Raw genomic sequence first — 24,094 nt, forward strand, 5'->3', positions numbered from 1 at the left:
CAGACAGACAGACAGACAGAGACAGACACACACACACACAGACAGAGACAGACAGAGACAGAGACACAGAGAGACAGAGAGACTGAAATCATCATGATACTCTTGTGAATTCATAGACACACACACACTTATATATACACTTCAGATTTAGTAACTACTTAATGCTAGATTTTACTTAGAGTGCAGGTAAATCAAAGAGTTAGAGAACACCTCTTCGAAAAGCCTATATTAATTATTTAAGTGACAAATAATAGCATTGAGATTTTTATTGAATTAATAGAAAAGACAAGCAAAAGTTCCATGGCAAGTACTGTGTGAGGAGCTTCCTCCTTTAAATTTGCATGCTCACAGAGAAGTGTCCTTCCAAATACAAACAAGTCCTGAGATTCCTTTCAGCCTTAAAGACAAAAGACTCAATTTGACCTGAGTCAGGCCCCTATAACTTGGGTGAAGTCCTCAGGTCATTAAAGACCACAGCGGACATTGACATTCCTAGGGACTTATGCTGAGACTCCTATTCAAGAACTCTTGGTGAGCTACCCCATCTGTCATTTGTCTGACCAGCTCTTTTAAACATGGGTTCTGGGTTCCTTTGCTTCTGTCTTTCTAGCCAGAAACGCACTGTATGATAGCGTGCCGCTGACACCGTGTTATCCGTCTTAGGCTTTGATTGTGCTTTGCTCAGAGATAATGATGACCTGTATGCATTTCAGGGACATTCTCTCCTGGATCTCACTGAGGAAGACTGTCCTGTGCTGCTGTTAAAAGCTCCTGAGCAGGGAGCATTGGGGTTTAAGGGCCCGGACCAGTCGGTGGAGCTTCCTGGGTTTGTGTCTTGTTTTGCTTTGCTTTGTTTGGTTGTTGTTGTTGCTTTTTATATTAGAACTGAAAATAACACGGAGTCCAGGTCAATCCTGCACTTCCTATCTGTGAAGACTTGAGCCTGCTTTTTCATCTTTTCACTCACTATTTATATCCTATGTGGTTCCATAAAGGATTTGTGCAGCTCACCTGGAGGTTTCAAGAATGAACAATGAAACCATTAAATCTCGCTTTAAACACAAATGACAAAAGCAGCGAGTTGAGCGGTGACAGGTATCCCAGAAGATGTGAGTTATAAATGCCCACTACCTTGAGCACAAAACTTAATGTCACGCTCTGGAAAAGTCAAAGGAAAAACTAATGGTAGCCACAACAAAACCAGAGAGAGTGGCAAGGTTTGGTTCATTAATCTAACAAATCTAGCAAAACAAGTTAGAAGAAAGATAATGGTTCACCAGTGCTTAACTGCAGGGGGAAGAGATTTCATAGTTCTTTACATAGTTAGCCTGGTATCAAACAATAGCTAGCATATACAAAGATTTTTACCAGGAACATAGAATTATGTTTCATATTTCTCACTTGATATGAACTCTCAGAGGGTCCAGGGCATACCAGGTAGAGTGCTATAATTGATTTCCTACTACAGGTACTGAGGTGGAAGTTTCTAGTTGTGTCATATGATTGCAGATGCATGTGGTATGTTGTTGAGGGAAGACCCATGGGAAGACCCATGATGTTTGGAAAATGCATAAACATGAATCAATAGACACTGGCATCTCGCTTGCATAGCTAGTCTTGCAAAACTTTGTTGACCTTGCGTCATCACAGAACTTCATTGAGAGAGGCACAGTGAAGAATTTCTCCTGGCATCCCAACTGGTCCTGGTAACTCCTGCTGACTCGTGCTAACACTCTTAATTCGGCAGAGGCCTGGCTGTTTCTGCTGGATCTTGCCCCCACTGCTGATTCATGTTTGCTATCCTGACACTACTGAACTGCACTGCTAGTATCCTGACAAACGGAGATTAGAAGCATCCCAAAGAACCATTTCTAAACAGGGCCACATTCCGTGTCCTATTTACCATCTCTCCCCTGCCTTTGGATGCTAGGCTAGAAGTGGCGTCCATAGCACTTGAAAACCCTTATTCAGGTAGGTTTTGAAAATTTTAAGTCTATAGGCATGCTCTTTATTATATTAAATTATATATGATATTTTAATGTGTATACTCAAAACAAATGAAGGAAGCTCCCAGAGCCATGAACCAACTGACTCTCAGTTTCAGAACAAGTAATCCATGGGTATGTGAATTAAATTCACCCAATTTGACATAATTTTTACAAACTGGAAAATAATTTAGAATAGTGAGGTAGTTTTCTAAGAATGAGCTATAGGATGAAACCTTAGGAAGTCTAGAGAAATTACTCGGCTGTTACAAACTCACTTTTCAGTCCTCTCTCCCTGGAATCTGAAGAAGCTGTTTGTTAAACAAGTCCCTAGTTGAATACAACCCTGTGTTAGCAGTTGTAACCAGAGATTTCCTATGTAAATGTAAAGTGGGCTTGGCTTCAGTCACTGAAACACATTTATTGATGACATACTATGTGCTCCACAATATTAAAACCTGTATTGATATCACATCAACCAACTCAGTAGAAAATGCCATATGGAGTCACTTTCAGTGCATTAGCCAATGTGTAGACAACTTTCTTGATGTTGTCATTTGCACTTATGAGTTATGGTTCCTCTTTTGACATAGATGGAATCAGCAATTTATTTTACAAGTTATACTGACAGGTGGAGCTCTCCCACTATGCTGTTGCCAGGTTGTCATGGAAGGACAACAGAAACCAATAATCATGCTGTTTCTTGGGGCTAGGAGGCACACACTCACTCCATTTTCAATCTGAATCAAATCAGTTATCCATTAGTTTTAAAGGGGAATATCTGAGCTGACAATTCTTAATAAATAAAATGGCATGGGGTTTTGTTTTGTTGGGGGCACATTTTGCTATTATTTCTTGACTTGTGATTCTCTAAGAACAGTTCCATTCTGGAATCTATTTAATGTGAATGCTAGTTGGTCCAGAGATGTTACTCTGTGAAATCAATAAGTTATAACAACAGTATAACAAACCCTTTTAAAACTTCACTTACATTTAACATCATTTTGTGCTATATGAAAAGGCATTTGGTGTAATCAATGGTGGTGCTGAGGCCTCTGACTGCTCTGCCTCCTCTTTGTGTACAGAGGAAGAAAGTGATACTGCATGGAGCTGCTGGGTGCTAGCTTAATATTGGTTCAGGAACTAATGAAAGAATTCCTATTATCATTTTACAGGAAGAAAGTTCAGGACAGATAACTTCCACAACTGCCACGGCACTCCGGTGGAGTCAGCCTGTCAGGCAGAAATGCCTAAAAGCTGCTCATGAGGAAAAGAGTTTCAAGGAAGCTCTCCTCCTGGAGTCTGACAAAAGCCAGCTCTCCAGTTGGGTCAGTTTGACAGGCGAAAGCCTGGAAGCTGCCCACGAGGAAAAGAGTTCCACGGAAATTCCCTCCTGGAGTTTGGCATTTCCCCTAACCCATAAAATTAATTTTTTACTCCCGAGTTAGTCTAGTGTATGGATCCACGTGCTCTCTATTTAGTATTACCTTATTGTTAATGCCTTTTTAAGATTGTATTCTGAATTAGCTAAAGCCTCTCCCAGTGTTCCAAGATCCCAGATAGCAGCAAGGAGCTTAGCCTATTCAGTAACTAATTAAGCACTACAATAAAACAATAAATCACAGCCATTAACTCAATTGACTGCAGAAAGAGACTAAAAGTCTCACTGAGATAGAAATATTTACTACAAACTACATTCCATGCAAGAGCAAGTTGATATACTATCCTAATAATGGGAATTCTCCAAACTAGATAAGAATTAACAAGGCCTAGAGAATTTCGGGGTCAGTGACATTACATTATTCTTGAAGCCTGTCAAGAGTTAATTACCCCCTGGTGCTATTAACACTGAAGTGTAAATTTCTTGCCTAACATTAGGCTGATCCTAGGCAGGGTGATAATCTCTAAAGTAAACATTTATCTGGTTCCTTTTGAAGTCACTCCTCTTGCACCTAAAAAACTTCAATGTGCCCTATTCTGTTACTCTGTATTATAAAAGTCTGAGACTCCACCAGAACATTACATTCAGATTCAACACCTCTCTTGTGTGTGTGTCTCTGTTTGTCACTTTACCTAAGCTTTGCCCACCTACTCTAGAGACTCTTTTCCACGCAGGCACAGGGGCCCAGAGGGTCTACAGCACACAACGTTATACTGTGCTGCAGCATCTAACAGTCTCCTCTAGAATCCCACTATGAGACCTTGGGCAATGTCATTATAAACCCAGCCCCAGTTTCCTTACACACAGAAGAAAAGAAATAATAGTCTACTCTTCATCAGTGGGAGATTTACACTAGATGATATATGGGACTTTCTTAGTTATTACACAGTTATAATAACTAGGATAGAGACATGATTCACCATTTAAAGATCTACTTGCAATATTTTAAAGAAAGTTCATCCAACTCTTAAGCAATACTTAAAGCCATAACACTGTGCTAGGAGCCTATGGTCTGGAGAGATGGTGGGATTAAAAAGACAAGCAACAAGTTATACTTTCTGTTTCCACCATAGAGGGATAGCAAGACTTCTCAGTGGACAGAGACCCCTGCCATCAAAGAAAACCACATTGTGAATGGAGATGAGTAACTGGGAAAATGTCCTTTGACCTCCACATGCATACCATGGTATATGTATAAATGAGTATACACACACACACACACACACACACACACACTGAGTAAATAAAATGTAATTTTAAAAATGTGAAGTCATGTGCCTTGCCTGCTCCTCTTTCTTCTCACTGTGGTATCTCAGCTGCTACCACACAGGATAGCAGGAATTTAAATTCCCGAGACACTAGAAAAAAAGGAACCCATCCCAGCATGCATTGGAATCTACACTGTAGGATGTAAACTTTTACTCTGATAAGTCCTAGAGATCTAGGGTACGTTATTACTACACTCCATTTGCACTGAACAAGTCATTGTTTTGTTCTTAAGACACGGTGCTCTGGCCTCATGATGCTGAGCGCTAAATCCCTGCATAGAGGCTGGGACAGGGAGTGCTGATTTCAGAATCAATGGTATTGCCCACTGAGCTGGAACACTACATTCTCCACCTTTCACTGCGCACCTTCCCACCTTGTGTGTGATAAAGATAAAGAAGAACGCCTAGGAAACAACAGCTCTGTGACATAATTGCACAAGAAGAACTCAGTAATTGGGACAATAAAGAACAACCCAGTATTAAGAAAAATAAAAAACTTTCTTGCCTTAGATAAATGGACCGGGCAGTCCAACAACTTTTGGAAACAATGTTTCTAGAATCAATGTTTCCAGTGAGTTCACCTGGGACTTACCAGCCTTTCCCTGAAGTTTGTCTCTACAGTTTGGTCGCAAACATTTAGAGTTCCTCAATGCTACATTCAACAATCTTGAGCCTGAGTCCGCTTTCATGTATACAACACACAGCCTTATCCTGAGCCCCACATAAATCTATTGGCTATTTTCATTCCTGTACCTGTATGTCCACAAAGAGATATAATTGGTGCCTCAGTTGGTGGGTCTTCGTGCTAAGATCTTGGTTTGTATGTCTTCCTGTCTGTTTTATTATTCATCTGTCTATCATTTATGTATTGGTTGCAGCATTGGGCCCTTGTAGATGCTAAGGAACATGCACATTCTAGAAATATGTTTTACCCTAGGCAAAAACCCCAGCCTATCTTTAAATTTTGTCACAAGAATCTTACTGGATTTCACAAGGTGACATTGAACTCATTATGCAGCCCAAGATGGCTTCACAGTTGTCATCTTCCAGCTGTGACTGCCCAAGTAGCCATCATGATAAGGGTGCGCCGCTTAGCCTTGAGTCTTCCACCACCTTATATACGTGATTCAGAGCTGGGGGTATAGCTTTGTGATAAGATGTCCTAGCCTAGTATGTGCAAGTTCCTGAATTCAATGCAGCTCTGAAAATCAACAAGAAAAATATAGTGCTAATAGTGCATTGGCGCTTTGACCTTCTTGAATTTGTTGGCAATATATAATCAAACAAGTATTTACATTTTAGAGACTTCGAACCCCCAGAAGTATACTGGCATCTGTGGAATTTAGAACTTGGAACAGAACTGCTGGTGGGCGAGCTTGACCTACTTGCAAAATGTCGCCACTCCTGGTTGTGCGCCCAGCCTTAGAGAATCATTTTTCAGTAAAACAAAGCCTGTAACTTTATTTCCATTTCCAATGCCCTCTGCCACCAGGGAAATAGTGCATGGAAAGCACAGAATAATTACAGATGAACACAATTTAGACTAAAACAGAGTCTGTGTGTTTCATACATCTTTTAGCAAGCATGGCTACAGATGCACTGAAATCACGCACAGTTCTAGTGAATTTTATAGCTCAACTATAAAAAAAAATACTCAAGCCATGACTTTGTTCGGTCTGATTGAACCTTCAATTATAATTAAACTCACAATACCAAGCTTCATTTACAATCAAGTTAATCTTATTCCACAGAAAGCTAAAATTTTGACCCTTTTGTGTTAAGTAAACCAAGCACGTTTTTAAAAATGAACCAACACAGAAACCCTCTCAGTTGCAAGACTGAATTTTATATCTTGTCAGTTAGTCTTAGGCAGTGTAACAGAGTCCAATTTGACTGAAGTAGATATTCCATAGTTTTTTATATAAATATTTCAGGGTATAGAGCAAAATGGAGCACTAAATTTGCTATAGCTATATTTCCATGTAGATACTAGAAAAAAAAATACCATTAACCAATATAAATCTCATCCACAAATGCAGGAGGTCGGTTTCCATGACTGTGTAGAGAGTGGTGAGTTATCGCATCAGAAAATGTGTGCATGTTGTTATACTGGGCATCTTGTCTTTGTTTATTTAATATCTTATCCCCTCCCTTCAAGCAAACAAAGGCATCAGTGCCGTGCTTTTTAGGTTATTAATGTAAAATTAAATCTTGTGTATCAAAACATATATAAGGAAAGTCAGAGTCATGTTCCTTTAAATAGGTGAAAATAGGAGTCCAATGAAATGGTAAAATGTCATCTGACACTTCGTATGAAGTCTGTGAAAATATGAAAAATAAGATCACAGAGGAATCAATGTTGGGTCGTAATGCCTTATCTCTTCATTGTCAACTCCACTAGATTTGGAAGCACTTAGAGGAGACACACCTGTGGGGGATCTTCAGTGATATTTTTATAAAAGTTTAGTTGAAGGGGGCAGACACACCCTGCGTGTGAGTGGAACCATCATATGACCTGGGGTTCTGGACTGAAGAGAGAACAGAGGGAACCAGCTAAACCAGAGTGAACATCCACCTCTCTCTCCTCTCTCTCTCTCTCTCTCTCTCTCTCTCTCTCTCTCTCTGCTTCTTTACTATGGATACAATGTAACGTAATCACCTGCTCTATCTGCTGACCCTACCATGCTATGATGAACCACATCCCTTTAAGACAGGAGCCTAATGGGTCTTTTTGATAGGAGACCAGAATGCTGAGGAAAATGTGGAGGGAGGGGGAGGGAGGCTTGTTCCATGAAGCTTCAAAGGGAAACAAGAACTCTCTGGAGAACTAGCTGGAGGGTGGGTCCAGGCCCTGTGAATCTAAATGGAACCCAAGTCGAAATAAATTGATGGAGGAAATTTAGGGAGAGCGTAACTTCCGGCTATGGAGTGGTCTCTGCTCGTTTCTCTATGCCAGCTCGATGGTGGATGGCAGAAAGATATGGAAATTGTACAGTCTGGAGAGCAGAGCAATGTGAACAAGAATAGAAGCACAAAGTGGATGAGAAGAGAGCAGCTATAATTATGACCAAGAAAGACTGTGCTCTTCCGTGGAAAGTAGGAAAGATGTTTTGAGGGAGTGGTCCCACCTGTCCAAGATTCCAACATACACAAATGCAAAACTATTTGAAACAAGAGAGTCCAGACTTAGAACGTTGCTAAAGGGATTTCCTGTTGGGAAATAACTTTCTAAGGACATGATTTCCTGAGGCCAGATGCCAGAGTATGCAAATGCTCTGCTACAAAGGGGGCCAGACTATATCCAAGCTGGCAGTAGAATTTGGTAGGAGGGTCCACATAGTAAATGCTTTTGCAAAGCCTAACAGTTCTGGGGTCATGGAGGCTTGAATACAAATTCCAAAAAGCCACTGAGGCCAAGCAACATGAGGCAGGGTCAGATTCTGTGAAAGAAGACTTTGAGCTCTCATTTTTATTAAGCTGTGATGGTTAAGATCAAGTTGCAAAGACACCCTAAGATAGTGAAGATTGAAGACACCATGGGACAGCTATCAAGGAGAACTATAGGTATGAAAACAGCCTGCCCAATGAAAGAATGTCCAAGCAAGACTGAATCCTACCAGAGTGCATACCTAATCTCGCAGCTCCATGTCTGGCATCTGGGTTTCTTAGGTAGTATCATGTTACCACTGTTTTGTGTAACCCCTTATGTGCACTTCTTCCACTGCATGCAGTAGACGCATCTTAGACATTCATGAAGAGCCTTTTTCCTCGACTCGTGGCAATCTGTAATTGTTTTTTTAGTCTTGTGTTAATTTGGTTCCCTATCAAATTACTACATGTCAACAGAAGTCATTAAGACGTTTATAATGGCTGCTTCAGAGAGAAGGAATGAATGAATGGTCTGAGTGACGGGTGCGATAATTTCCTCAGTTCAATCATTCCACACATGTCCTGAAGCATCGCACTGTATTGCTTACAATTTTTAATGTTTTGCGTTAATTAAACTTAAAACTCCAAAAAGGGTGGGAGAGGGATGGCTCAGTGGTTAAGAACACTCCCTGCTCTTGCAGACACAACTTGAATCTGGTTCTTGGGCCTCACATCAGCCATCCATAGCTCTGTCTCTCACACACCTGACACCTACAGACCCTCACTCATGTTCTGTCTCTGTCCCTCTACTTCTCTCTAATAAAAATAAGACTTTAAAAGAAGATCATAAAAATGCTGTATATCAGGATGTGTATAATTGTTAAGCCCCCTCTTTTAGTCAGAGTTTCTATTCCTGCACAAACATCATGACCAAGAAGCACGTTGGGGAGGTAAGGGTTTATTCGGCTTACACTTCCATACTGCTGTTCATCACCAAGGAAGTCAGGACTGGAACTCAAGCAGGTCAGGAAGCAGGAGCTGATGCAGAGGCCATGGAGGAATGTTCTTTATTGACTTGCCTCCCCTGGCTTGCTCACCCTGCTCTCTTATAGAACTCAAGACTACCAGCCCAGGGATGGTCCCACCCACAAGGGGCCCTTCCCCCTTGATCACTAATTGAGAAAATGCCCCACAGCTGGATCTCATGGAAGCACTTCCCCAACTGAAGCTCCTTTCTCTGTGGTAATTCCAGCTTGTGTCAAGTTGACACACAAAACCAGCCAGTGCACCCCCAAACTCCAAAATAGAGTATAATTCAACTCCAACTTCGACAACCTTAGAGTTGTGCAGACAAAATGAGGGAAAACAATTTTAGTCTTTTTTTTTCATTTTATTTTATACTGGACATTGACAGATTATAGCTGTTTTGATGGATCATAAAATGATATTGAATGTGTATAAGGCAGAATGAGTAAATGAAGCTAATTAAAATATCTATAAGGGGCATTGAATAAAAGAAGTAATGAATGATAATCAGCAATCAGCAAATTCATGAGTGTCTCCTTGACAAAGTGTGAGTGTTTCTGTGGCCAGCCAAAGGAAGACAAACTCAGCTCAGTCACTTCATCTCTAAGGCCACTGAAGTTGTGACTTACTGATTAATTAATTTGTGTGCAGGTGGCTATGTGTATGTGGTACCTCCCTGTGCCTGATGAGTGCACACATGTGGAGGTCAGAGAGCACCTCAGGGCACTGCTCTTCAGGGCTTTGACACTGAGTGACTTGCTGGCCTGGGTCTTCCCTAAGTCTGCTGGGCTGCTGCCTAGAGGTCTTCAGGGCCCAGCTTTCTCCTCCTTTCATCTTGCTCAGATTCTCAGCACAGGCCCCCATGCCTGGCTTCTGTGGGTTCTGAGGATGGAACTCAGGTCCGCACACTTGTGACTGACAACGTTCCTACCTGAGCCATTCCCACAGGCCCAGTGAACTATTAACTCTTGAGACTTGGGCTCTCTCCAAATCAGGATGTCCTTTAAAACTATTCATGAGCAATTTAGATACAAGTACCCATTTAGAGAGTCAATAACTGTTAGAGAAATGTTAGATTACTGATGATTGTGATAATTAATATAGCCCAAACATGATCAAGTCTAGCAGCACACTCTTCCAAGAGATGAGGAGGCTGAGAAGTTAGGTTTCAAAGAAAAGAGAGCAGATACCTACTAAGTAGATGATGTTTCTCTGCTGCCTTTCTTTCTACTTTTAAGGCATCAAAACTATGTCTCAAACCTTTGCTGGATTAAAATAAATTGAGCTTGAGAATCAAGGTTGGGGTGTCCTGGCCTTGTCCTCACTGCAGGAGTCCTGAGTGGGACAAGGACAGTCCTGTACACCTGATGGCAACACCTCAGGGAGTGAGACGTGTTGTAGCAGCAGGTGGGAGGGGGGATTCAGCTCCTAATCATTGTCAGTCCATTCGTGGTTGAGTCCTGATTCATCCACTGCACAGCAGAACTCCAAAAGCAGCACACGGTGAAACGAAATAGTTCTGTTTCTGCTCAACCATGACTGGTACTGAGGCAGACGTCCTGTTTTCAGGAGAGTCGGGAGACTTAGCATTTCATATTGCCCAGTCCTAGCTTCTCATTCATGTTGTAAAAATAGAAGTTATCTTTCATGCCTCCCGTCACAAAAAAAAAAAAAAGTCTCACTAAATGTAACAACAGCTCTCCTGCTGGCAATGCTTTAAGCAAAACATGATGTAATGATATTACTTTATTATTTGTAAGGAGTAATATAGTTATTGATAAAAGATATTGTTAGAAAGTCAGCACATCTCATATTGCTCAAGTGAATTCAATAAAATTTAATTTAAAACAACATGCACATATTTTTGTGACTATTTAGCATCTGAAAATTTTTATTTTCTATGGTTTCTGTGATTTCTTACAGACACTTCAAAGACTGAAAATTTGCAGGGATTATAATCAACAGCCTGGGGTCAAGAGGCCTTGATGGTGGGCTCATTTGATTACTAATTCAAGTTACCAAAGGTCTTTGAGCAGTATATAGAAGCAGAAATTAAGATGTCACCACACCTGGCTGGTGGCCAGAATAAACACTTCAGAGTAGAGAAGGCCTGTGTGGTGCCCTGGGAAAGATGTGCCTAAGAGGGAGTTTGAAAGTAACCAGGACCTGATAACTCTGCCTCTGAGAATAAGTACATCATTGTCTTCACATTACTAGAGAAGTGAAGCAGACATCAAGCTATAGGAACAAAAGAGAAATGTGTATTTTTATCAAATGCCATATCTACACTAGGAGGAAATCAAATGCTGTGAATATACAGGCAGTCTTCTGCTGTGTCTAGCTTTCTGAAAGCGCTGCAGACAAGGCTTGCTGTGTTCCCATGGGCCACAGCCTAAGCAAGATAACCTGGAGTCCACGAGACAGCTCACACCTCGCCCATTGTTCCTTTGCTTCAAGAGGACAGTTACTAGAAACAAACTCTACACCTGTGTCCAATTACACAAGCTGTTTGCTTGAAAATAGGTTCAAACACAAAGAGTCATTTTGAATTTCTTAAATGGATGAAATTTCAATAAAATTTTACTAATAATTTTTGAGGTTTAAGAACTATGTAAAGCATATTTGGTTAGTGTTACTGACTGGGTAGTTTTGTTTTTTTTAAGAGTTAATGCCTGGAACAAATACACTGGATTGTGAACACTAAGAAAATAATTCCAATTCCTACTGTTGACCAGTGTTATCCCCAGATGCTCAAGTCGGGGATTCAGCTTGCTCATTTTCCACCCAAGGCAGATCAGAGCTGCAACCAATTAGACAAATGAAACACTGCTCATTTGTTCTTTCACAGAGCACATATTTTGTGGAGTCCATGTCAAATACTATTGTGAATGAACAAGAGGCAAATCCCAGAATTGCTCAAAAAGACCAATGGGGAGAAGGTAGGAGACTTCATCATATTGGCTCATTCTTGTGTAAAACTCCTGTCATGACATCTTTGGCTAGAGAACTGATATCCCTGGGCACATGGGTTAGAAGAGATATGAATAGTTATCTCTGTGACCTGGTGTGAAAATGGCTCCAACAAGAGTCTAAGAAATGTTTCTGGCCAAGTACAAAAGCCTTTTCTAGTGGGAAAAGAGGAGTGATCTATCAGCCACACACATAACAAGTCAAGTAAGGTATGTGTGGGAGAAAGAGAGTCAGGGTAGCATGGCCATACCTAATGGGAACAGCTAAAGCCATGAAGCCAGCATAGATGCTTGTCCAAGATCCAGCAATGCCAGGCCAAGTGATGCAATCACCATTGTGCGGTCTTCCACTTTTGGTCTTGATAACCATGTATTGCATGCTTGGTAGGCTTTTAATATGTATACGACTTGGGGATATTGGACTGATGGGGAATTTCTTATGAATCACTTATGCCTTCTCCAGGACTACTTACTTCCCCAGGAAATTCCTAAGCATACTACCTGTGCCCCCCTCCCCACCTCTATCTCACCCCCGCCCCGATTTTAGAGAGATATCCTTATCTGGCCCTATTTGCAGGTCTTCCTTATGCCCTGGAGGTTGTGATTCAAATAAAAACACCAGAGACGTCCTTTTGAGACTCTGACTCCAAGACACTCTTGTAACTCCTGTCCCTGTGATTACTCAGGAACAAGATAATCAAGACAAAGTAAGCTTAAAAGGGTCAACAAGATTCAATGGGCTAGAGGGGTTGGCAGCAGATCAGACTAGAAGCCTCTTCCTGCTATATGCTCGGGTGATTAAATGGCATATAAGATTAGGGACTGAAGATGGTATGTACCTTGAGGAAGAGATACAGCAAGAAAGTTAGATTGGCCGGCATTATCTCTTCCTTTCACAGGGCCTTATATTGATGGGCAAAAGTAGTGTGGATAAATGATTAAAAAATAAGTATTAAGACCTCCCCTTCTACGACACATGCTCTACTATGTTCATAGCAGCCTTATTTATAATAGCCAGAAGCTGGAAAGAACCCAGATGCCCCTCAACAGAGGAATGGATACAGAAATTATGGTACATTTACACAATGGAGTACTACTCAGCTATTAAAAAGAATGAATTTATGAAATTCCTAGCCAAATGGATGGACCTGGAGGGCATCATCTTGAGTGAGGTAACACAATCACAAAGGAACTCACACAATATGTATTCACTGATAAGTGGATATTAGCCCAAAACTTAGGATACCCAAGATATAAGATACAATTTGCTAAACGCATGAAACTCAAGAAGAATGAAGACCAAAGTGTGGACACTATGCCCCTTCTTAGAATTGGGAACAAAACATCCATGGAAGGAGTTACAGAGACAAAGTTTGGAGCTGTGATGAAAGTATGGACCATCTAGAGACTGCCATATCCAGGGATCCATCCCATAATCAGCTTCCAAACACTGACACCATTTCATACACTAGCAAAATTTTGCTGAAAGGACCCAGATATAGCTGTCTCTTGTGAGACTATGCCAGGGCCTAGCAAACACAGAAGTGGATGCTCACAGTCAGCTATTGGATGGATCACAGGGCTCCGAATGGAGAAGCTAGAGAAAGTACCCAAGGAGNTAAAGGGATCTGCAACCCTATAGGGGGAACAACCTGATGAACTAACCAGTACCCCGGAGCTCTTGTCTCTAGCTGCATATGTATCGAAAGATGGCCTAGTCGGCCATCACTGGAAAGAGAGGCCCATTGGACTTGCAAACTTTATATGCCCCAATACAGGGGAATGCCAGGGCCAAAAGAATGGGAATGGGTGGGTAGGGAAGTGGGGGGGGGTGGTATGGGGGACTTTTGGGATAGCATTGGAAATGTAATTGAGGAAAATACGTAATAAAAAATATTAAAAATTTAAAAAAATAAATTTTAAACACTTTAACGGTGCTAAAGATAAAAAAAAAAGACCTCCCCATCTTAGAGAAGTTAGCTTATTCAGGGCTGCTGTGGTATTGTATGACCAAGGAACAAAAGAATACCAAGATTAGACATATAAATAAATTCTACAAAGATATAAACATTGCATGATGGCAGAAATTAAATAATAACTACAGAAGCTTTGGCCTGAAGGTTTTTCTTTGGCCTAATAATGATTAATAGTCTGGACATTAAAATACACTGCTTGGGACATAACAATCTGCTCAGGCTGACTTGGAGGTTTTTTGTTTTTGTTTTTGTTTGTTTGTTTGTTTCTGTCTAGTGCCCTTGAAACCACATGAGCTACCAACCTTTGAAGTGGTGGTTATGCTTTGGCAAAATATGCTTCTAGATTCTTTAAAATTTTTGGTTGATAAGGAAAATAATTGTAAAAGATAACTCTGTTCTGTCACAGATTATCAATAATGACTAATCTATGACCAAGAGGTCTAGAGACAAAAATTAAATGATCTATGTTTTGGAACAACATGAATCGATCACTGACTACTGAGTTCAGTATAAATAAACACCCTGACTGCCTGTCATTCAAGCTGCAGGATTCCTCCTGACCACCATGTCTGACGTACTCCTCCTTTGCCAGCCAACTCCTTATCTCTTCTGCAGGACCTGGCCATCACCAGGACTGATCTCTGGCAGCAAGGAGTGAGGAATCCCAGGGGAGCTGTCTTTAGAGTGTTAGATAATAAAAGCTGTAAAATGAGGATTTGGGGCTATATCCTATGAGATGCAAAGACTTTGAAAGATGCTGGGGGAAGACTTGTCCTGTTTTTAGTAACATGATCACACATAACTCAAATGCCTCCCTTACTGGTGTTTTAGGGTTAAATCATTTAGGTCTGGGCAAGGGCAGGTGCTCTTACAGTAATTCAAACAAAAGAGGGGGTGGCTTGGGTGGAAGTGGTAGTAGAGCAATGGTAAGAGATAGTGGTAGTACAGCCCAGATTGAGTTACATTCAGCTGAGTCTGCTGATTTGCTGGATGTGAGGGAATGCTCATAAAATGATCCCATGGTTCTATTCTGATTGGAAAGATGTAGTCAGCATTTCCTTAACTGGAGCAAAGACAATGGAGAGAGGAATGAGGTAAGCAAGATTTGGTGTTTTATGGTCTCTGAGGGAAGTTCCTTATGTAGCTCAAGTTGACCTTGAACTCATGGTTCCCCAACCTCAGCCTCCATTGTGCTGGGGGTTACACCACTGCACTAACCAGGGATTAGCTTTGAATCAGTATGGTTTTGCATGCTTTCTTGACATCTAATTGGAGATACAGAACCAGGCAGTAGCACGCATGAATCCGGCTTAGAGGAACAACTGTGTGAGTTCTCGAGGTCATGCTCACGTTCAGAGCTCATAGGCACAGGAGAATGAGTAGAAGCTCAGCGGCTTGTGACTCTTACAAAGTTAGCTCATTCCAACCGTGCTTCCAAAACTCCGCAAGTGCAGGTTCATCTGATTCCTGTTACAATCTCAGAGGGGGGGGGGTGCTATTGTTTTCCCTTTTACAAATTGGGAAACTGAGGCACGGAAATATTGAGGAATCCACTCACTGGCAAGGAAGCATCTCATAAATGGTACCTCGGCTTTTCGAACTATGCCATCTGCATCCTGAACTTTTGTTAGAGTAGAGATCCCACCTAAGGGTTTGAGCCTCAGGCCCTATGACACTTAGAGATAAAGGAGTTGAGGCCCACCATAAGTCTTAGAATGTGGATCAAACACTTTCCTGGGCCTGAGGAATCCTACTCATGTCTAGGGAGCATGAGGGCCATAGAAACTAAGTAAAGCCAAAACACTGTTCCCTTTGCAGTGGAGAGAGTTGTATGAAATAACAGAGCAGGCATGTTGCCTCGTACACCTGCTATGAGTGGGGTGCATACCATCCAGTCCACAGCTCAGCTCAGTGAGAAGCAGCAGTAAGTACACACAGAGAGATGGAAGCACAGCTCTCTGCTTTCCCTGGGAAAATGGTGAGCTGACAGTTCCTCACCAGATCTCCAGCAATGCTTAAGAGTAAAAGAAAGGACTACAGTGAAATCCTAACGGCTGTCTGAGACTAGCACTGTTCTGTACCCACCACCTCTTTGTCTAGGGGCCCCAAATAACTTCAGCTGCAGTGTTTGCATGAGTGCAAAGATGCAGAGGTACTGGCTTCACACAACACCAACCATTGTGGCTACCTTCCTGCTCTCCCTTTGTTGGCCACTGACATTGAGTTGTTGTGGATTTATTTTATTTTATTTTCTAGCCTATGTAAAACTAACTGAATGGCACATGTAGGTAGCAAGAGGTAGCCATCGGAGATGCTTCATTTGGGAATCAGGAACAGCCATTCAGTTTCCTGGTGCTTTGATGATCAATGCCATACCCTAAGAAATTAGACAGAAATGCTAAAACGCTGAAGTACAACTGAAATCTCACTGGAGATCACTTTATAGACTGATTAATTATAAACTCATTCAGAAAGGCGTCTTCATGTCTAAGCTTTCCTAAATAAACTAGAAACAGGGATAAAACCTAAATGTTCACTTGTACTTTCCTAAAAAAAAAATTAAATTAAATTAAAAATAAAAAACTTTTACTGTTCCATAAATAAAAACTTGGTATGCTTCATATGAACATGGAATGGCAAAAGTGAAATACAAGGGAGTGTACTGTACCTTGTTTTACCTGTAAGGAACACACACCTGACAAAAGGCAATTTTCACATCCAAGGTTGGTTCACTGCAGTAGTATAAGAAATGGAGGCTCATAAATACCTACAGGGAACAAAATCAGGTGATGAGTTTCCAGGGCACATATTTAATATATCAATTTATAATCATCTGAGATCATGAACAGCACAGACGCATATTAAGTCTCACTTATATTTGTAAAAGGTATTTTTCACAAATTATAAATATAATATAATACAATGCAGTAAAACATTTTGTCAGGTATAGTGATCAATATCATCATATTATGCCAGGAACCATGAAGGAAAAAGCTAGCACAAAAAGAGATAAAATTTTTAAACATGATGTTTTTTGGGGGGAAAGCAAGTTTGAAATTTCCTTATTAAAGATTTAAAATATACAAAAATAATATAGCACCCATTATTTTAAGTATACATAACTACAGGAAAAAGAAAAGTGGGTACTCTATTAATAATTGCTTGGTCTTGGTGGAAATTAGATTTTTTTAATTATACTATTTTCTGTGAGTTTGCAATATTTAACAATTCTGCAAGGTTACAAGAGGAGGAAACCCTTATGGCAATGAAAACAGAGACAGCCTCAGAAGAAGCTGACAGTTTCGCCCATTTAATTAAACACATTTTTTAACACTGTTGCATGCAAGGCAGCATTCTGTGAGATCAAAGGATTTTTAAAAGGAGCACAGAGGTACAACTTCTGTTTCTGGCATATGATTGATTAGGTGTCCTGAAAACTACTCTGAAGTCAAAATTCCTACCAAAAAAAAATGTTAGATGAGAGACATAAAAGATTGTAAGACACCTAGTTAAACTTCTCAAAGGGGGCAAGAAATGTTCTGAGAAGCTGAGAACGTTGTGGTGCGGGCGCAGAGACACACAGGAGCCAAGGCTACTGCTTGGCTCTTACCAGCTGATGGCTAGAATATTGAGTTTTAAAGGGATTAGGCAGAGGACAGGAAACAAGCTGCCATCTACCCGGATGGGAGGTGACACTGGGGATAACCACCAGAGCCTTGCTCAAGGAAATTTTAAAGCAACTTGATAAGGAAGCCGAATAATCCAGAAGCAAGGTTTGAGTTGCTAGAATCATGTTTGGTATTGGTCTTTGATGTGCATTCATCTTCCATAGAAGGAAGAATAAAAAGATAAAAAGATTTAAATATCCTCAAGTAAAGAACAATCGGGCCCTTGTGCGGCTCGGTGAGAGAAGCATGCTGCTGAAAACACAAGATCATTGTAGAAAATAGGTATTGATGAGTAGAATAACGAGCCTAGAAGGAGACAGAGCCAAACATGGAGACAAATGTATGTTACCGTCTACATTGTAGACATCTGGGAAAATGAGAAAGTGTGTGTTGCGTTATGAATGAGGCAAGTGGTCAGTCCCATGGGAAGGAAAGTCAGCTCCTATTGAAAGAACGCAGATGTTCCTTATTCTGCATTTGTGCATGGGATTCTTGCATGTGTGCATGCTTTGCAAACAGAAACCTTGGTTCCTTTTGTTCCAGTCTTAAGGAAGGCTTTATTTATAACAGACAGGCTTGAAAGTATCTCCCTCTTAGAGAAAATAGGAGATCCAATCCATCCAATGAAAGCGAGTGACTGCCTTGGATAAAAGTTAGTCATGCAACTGACACCATATAAAGGACCCAAGGCTCCTAAGCTCAATGTTCTTCTGCAATATGCAGCCTAATGCACTTGTGATAGTTTCCACCCTGCTCTGCATCACTCTGTGGAAACTGAGGCCAAGAAGCTGTTCTGGGTGTTGACCCTGTAGATTCTGGATGAGTCATTGCCAGGAGCAGCAAAGAACCTGTATTGGGTCCAGGAACCTTGTGTTATCTGCCATTACCCAGGAAATGAGAGCAGGCTATCTTGGAAACATGGTAATATCTCAGATTCTCTACAAGCCTGAATTCTTAACTCAGGTTATATAGAAAAAAATCCAAATAAGGTTAAAAACCCTCAGAAACGGTCAAAGTTTATATATTCTAAATTGCAAATAATATTACAGAAGGAAATATAATCAATGTCAGAGGCATAAATAGCATGTAGATATGCTAAAGTATAAAGGAAATTATTGCTCGGCTATATTAAATTTAGTAAGTCTGATTATGAAAACATCTAATACGTTTTGTTTTCTAGTCGGCCACATATCTGGGAAATATTTAAAACACACCATCGATGGAAAATATATCCAGAATCTATTAAATAACTTTTTTAAAAAAATGAAGAAAAACTCAGAGAATCCAGTAGGAAAAAAAATGAGCTAGACAAATTGCAAACACTTTATTAAAACATGCCCATAAACACATGATGTGTAAGATGGAACCACAGCGAACTCTGAATTCATACCAATAAAATGATCGGCAGCTGAGATGAGATGTTTCAGGATTCACAAGGTGAGCCTGCAGAAGGCAGCGTCTGCCAACTCTGAGAGCTACACAACTGGAAATGAATCCGAGAGAAGCAGCCTGGTTTCCTCAAGCTGGGCACAACGTACAATCCAGCAAATCCCTATCTACACCCAACGAAGAGACTCTCTTGTGCTTTTCCTCAGGCTACACAGACAAGAGAGCTCACCCAATGTCTTCGCAACAGCAGACTACATAACAAAAACCAAAACGTAGAAAAAATATCCACAGACACAACAGTGAAGAGGTAGGTTGTGTTGCTTAGTAGAATTCAATGCGGTGATGAAGTGGACTTTTAAAGTAGCCATTGTCAGCATCCTCAAATCTCTTTAAACACTGACTAAAACAGACCTGGTTTCATTTAGGAAATGTAGGAGCTTTACACAGCTTAGCAACATGGAAGGAGTTTACCTATAACCGTAACTCGTGGACTTATTTCTGTTCTGCAACTCCTCTCAAAAAGATTTTGTGCTTTTTATGTATGGGGGCCGATTATTTTAAAGTTTTGTTTTCGTGAGCATGGATATTTTATGCAAATCTGATTGGTTCATTTCCCAAATGCTTATTGCTAAAAACAGACTACTTTCTGTAGGTGACCATAGGTCCTGCAGGTTGGTGCATTGACTTCTTAGATCTGGTGTCTGGTGGGCTGTTTTGGACTTTGCTCCCACAGAGAAAGCAGGCTGGTTTCTGTGGCCATCCCGCGGCTCCTGGCTTGCTGGTCTTTGCCTGGAGGAGCTCAGGTGGTGTGGGTTTGCTCCTAACTGAAGCATTCCCTCCAGCACTTGGGAGGGATCTTGTGAGACTGAAAAGTCACAGCAACCCAGGTGGCAACCCATGGGAGCTGTAAGCCTGAAGTTCTCTGTCGGGTAGTTAACTGAGCAGGTCAGAGAATCTTCCCCATAGTTAAGGCTTTTCTGGGATACAGTTGTTTCAGTCATTCATACTTCTGCAAGTAAGCCCTCACCTGGGCTCCTGTTAGGAATGCCAATAAAAATCCTTGGTTCATTAAATTGATCTTCAGTGCAATCGTTACTTAGGTTTGTTATGGGGTCGTGTGTGTGTGTGTGTGTGTGTGTGTGTGTGTGTGTTATTTCTTCCCATGAAAAGTTTGTCACACACTTTAGTCCAACAGGTGAGCATCTTATTCATTGTTTGTTTTGCTTGTTCTCGCAAGTCTCTTCTGCATTTCCAACTTACAGTCATTTGCAATTCTCGTTTGTATTTTCAACTTACTGTCATTTAGCTCCAAACAGTGTTGGCACACTTCACTTACAGCTTTTGAACCTTACAGCAATGACTTTCATTCCCACTCAAATCAGTCAAGACACTTTACTTACGTTTGTTATAAACATTGCTATGCATTGCCTTTGTCATGCTTGGAATTGTGTTTTCAAGAAATGACAAGATCACAAAGAAAGAATTTTAAGGATAGCATTTTTATACCTTTAATGTTTTTTCTTTCTTAAGCATGCATGTTTTAGATGCTACTATAAATGTTGGTTTAATTTTGTTGTTTTGTTTCCCAAAATGCTTATTTCTGTGAATTGAAATATTTTATTCCATTGTGGTTGCATGTATCAAATTGGAGAGTTCTCCCTAGTCCTTTGTGGTTGTGTCTTCTCCCGGTGCCCTGTCCCGTCTCACACACGAGATTACATAATACTCTCAATTCTGTCCACACGTTTGCTCCGAGCAGGTTATGACCTCCTTCAAGGAAATGAACCCCAGGACCTAACAGAGCCCTTCCTATTTGTCTGATGTCAAGTAAATGTTTATCGAATAGAAAGGGATCTAAATGAAAAACAAACAAAACCTCTTTCCTTCTCTGGCCCAAGTCTAAGTATTTTCATTATCCCTGCAAATTGAGGACTGTCAATTTCCAGTAAGGTCAGGTAAAGGGACTCACAACAGACTGAAGAGTCTCATTGGGTATGACGTCAGAAATGTTCTCCAGCACAGCCGGTTAGTTCTGTACTGCTGGGGTGGACATGGGGAAATAATAGCCTTCATTACACCCACTGAAAGAAATAACGTGTTTAAATCTTTAATGACTGAGTGTTCTCGCTATGAAAAGCAAGCTTGCTGACCTTTCCTGGTTTGTATTACAATGCCTCCAAATGCCGTACCAAGGCTGAATAAGTCACTTTGGGGCTTTATTGTTCCAAGAGACGAGTACTCAGTATGATAATATCAGCGAGCTGTAAAAACTTGTTTGGAAATCATATTTCTTGAAACTAAGGGTAGAGAGCTTGTTGGCACCATTGTGCAATAGAAATGATCTTTATTGTTTATTGTCCAAACTGTAAGAATGAGACACTTGCTAAATTGTTAAGTTGAACTGGTGAAACGTGTCTTCCATAAATAACAGCATGGTTGGTGTCCTAATAGCTTAAGTTCCCACTGGAATTCTTTTTAGTCTTTTGCATATAATGAGAGAACCCTTTTGAGTATGGGTAGACAGTGTATTTAGGGTTCTGTTGTTGTTTTTGTAATTCATAGCTATCTTATTCACAGGTATCCCACCCAAACTATGGTGGCTTAAAAAGCCATAAATGGAAAAACTGAAAAGAAATCCTAATTGTTCTTGAGTTTCAGGTTATATGGTTTGTCTCTGCACTCTACTGTGTAGAAGGACAAGACAGACTGCTCCAAAAATGTTTAAATTCCAACAGTTCTGTTGGACTTATATATAGCAAACACCTTATCTACAAGTGAAACACATTGCATATTAGGTTTATTATAAATGACCCACCTAAGAGGCTGCAAATATATGTGGATTATAAGTAAATAAGATACCTGCACATTACAAAAACAACAGAACCCCAGATACTTTGTTCACTCATACTCAAAAGGGTTCTCTCAGTATATGCAAAAAAATCAAATAGAAAATAAGGACACTTGAAAGATAGAGAAAATGAGATTAACTTGAATTTTCCGTTAAGAACTTTGTGATGCTCAACATGAAGTATTTTTAACTTCTTATGTAGATAAACTCTTATTTTGAACAGAAGTCAACAAACAAGGCCCCGCCAGCCCAGCTCAGTTCACTGCCTGTATTTGTAAATACAACTCTGTTGAACATAGCCTTTCCTTAGTCATTTTATGGTCTGCAGATGTTCCCACACTAAATGACCAAGTCAGGAAATTGTAAGAACCATGTTCAAGCAAAGCTATCCTGCCCTTCAAAGCTTTCCAACTTCTCACTTAAAACATTAAAGCCAAGGAGATCTGAAAGTACCACATTCACCCCAAGGCAAAGGACAGAACAGAATAAACCTCTACCCATATGTATGTAAGCATGGAAAGTACTTTCTAGGAGGTGGTGGCCCATGCCTTTAATCCCAGCACTTGGGAGGCAGAGGCAGGCGAATTTCTGAGTTCAAGGCCAGCCTGGTCTACAGAGTGAGTTCCAGGACTGCCAGGGCTACACAGAAAGAAACCTTGTCTCGAAAAAACCAAAACAAACAAACAAACAAACAAAAACAAAAAGAAAAAAACTATTTCAAAGTTGTATATCTTACATAACATTTCTTTTTATATATTCTTTTTTTTTTAACTTATTCACTTTACACTCCGCTCACTGATCCTCTCCCAGTCACTCCCTCCCACAATCCTTTCCCCACTCCCCTTCTCCTCTGAGCAGGAAGGGGTTCCCTGGATATCCCCCCCACCTTGGTACATCAAGTCTTTGTGAGACCAGATGCATCCTCTCCCACTGAGACCAGACAAGGCAGCCCAGCTAAAGGCAGCCCTGCTAGAAGGACATAGCCCACGTACAGCATCAGCTTTTGGGATAGCCACTGTTTCAGTTGTTCCAGAGCCACATGAAGACCCAGCTACACATCTCCTACATATGTGCAGGGGAGGCCCATTACACAGCATTTCTTAAAATATTGTCCATGTCCATAGACTCTGAAAGTGTGTGCATGTGTGTGTATGTTGACAGAGCCATGTACTTAACATAGCAAACATCTGCAGTCCTACAGTAGCCCAACAGTAGAGCAGACATGGGTACACTCAGCATGCAAATGTGAGCAGACAGGCATGAGGACCTAATGGAGACAAAGCAAGCCCCAGAAAAGAAGGCGTTCAGTCTCTAAACACGGATGTTTAAGAACCTTGGCATCTCTGATCGGTCTTTTCTTTCCTTTCTTCAGATCTACCAAAGGACCCACACCAAAATGTCTCTCAATTCTGCTTTCCATAAGCATGAGGGTGGCATGGGAAGATCACCAAGTGTTGTGTGGATGAAGAGCGAGCTGGAAATACAACCCTTCCAGACCGTTTTCTCTGTTCTAGCCCCAGCTCTGGAAGACCGGAACTATACTAATTTGCAATCAATAAGAAATTAACATGAGGACTGGAGAGATGCCACAGTAGTTAGGAGCACTGACTATTCTTCCAGAGGACCTGGGTTCAACTCTCAGCACCCACAAAGCAGCCCATACCTGTCTGTAAGCCCAGTTCCAGGGCTTTTGACACCCACATGCACACAAGACACCAATCAATTATATATATTTTAAAAAGAAATTAACACAAACTGTGATAGTAAGAGCTGAAGTAAAATATGAAATCTATTTTTATATATAAGTAAACTATAAAAGTCAGCCGCAATCACATTAAATAGAAGAAGAATAAGCTATAGGTTATCACAACTAAGTTGTAACAAAAATGAAAGGTATTTTGAGATGTGGAGCATATACAACAAACACAATTTCATCAGAGTTTGCTCCTATGTTATTACTGACAGAACACATGTAAGGAAAAACAGGTACTAACGATAACACCAGTCATTAAAGGGAACTTCACTAGGCAAATATATACACTGACAGAACTGCTTTAAAATGTAAAGCAGGTGTTATGAAAATTATAACAGTACAAATGGAAATTAAAATCTTACCATCATGGTAAGATATCGGCACACACCTCCACCAGTCAAG

The 24,094-nt window shown here is 40.7% G+C and overlaps 1 protein-coding gene across 4 annotated transcripts in view; it reads right to left on the reverse strand.

Annotated features, from left to right (window-relative positions):
• Mapk10 (mitogen-activated protein kinase 10) overlaps positions 1-24,094 on the reverse strand; it is a 284,681-nt gene that overhangs the window by 128,250 nt on the left and 132,337 nt on the right. For 3 of the 4 annotated variants that reach the window (XM_021162159.2, XM_029477300.1, XM_021162155.2), the window contains one exon: positions 16,730-16,801. In XM_021162159.2, the coding sequence (XP_021017818.1) occupies positions 16,730-16,795 (66 nt within the window). In that variant the 5' untranslated portion in view covers positions 16,796-16,801. Of the gene's footprint in view, positions 1-16,702; positions 16,802-24,094 lie in introns of all 4 variants that reach the window. The other variant, XM_021162158.2, reaches the window with a different exon arrangement.

The sequence above is a fragment of the Mus caroli genome, chromosome 5 (genome assembly GCF_900094665.2).
Source record: "Mus caroli chromosome 5, CAROLI_EIJ_v1.1, whole genome shotgun sequence".
In the NCBI taxonomy this organism is placed as follows: Eukaryota; Metazoa; Chordata; class Mammalia; order Rodentia; family Muridae; genus Mus; species Mus caroli.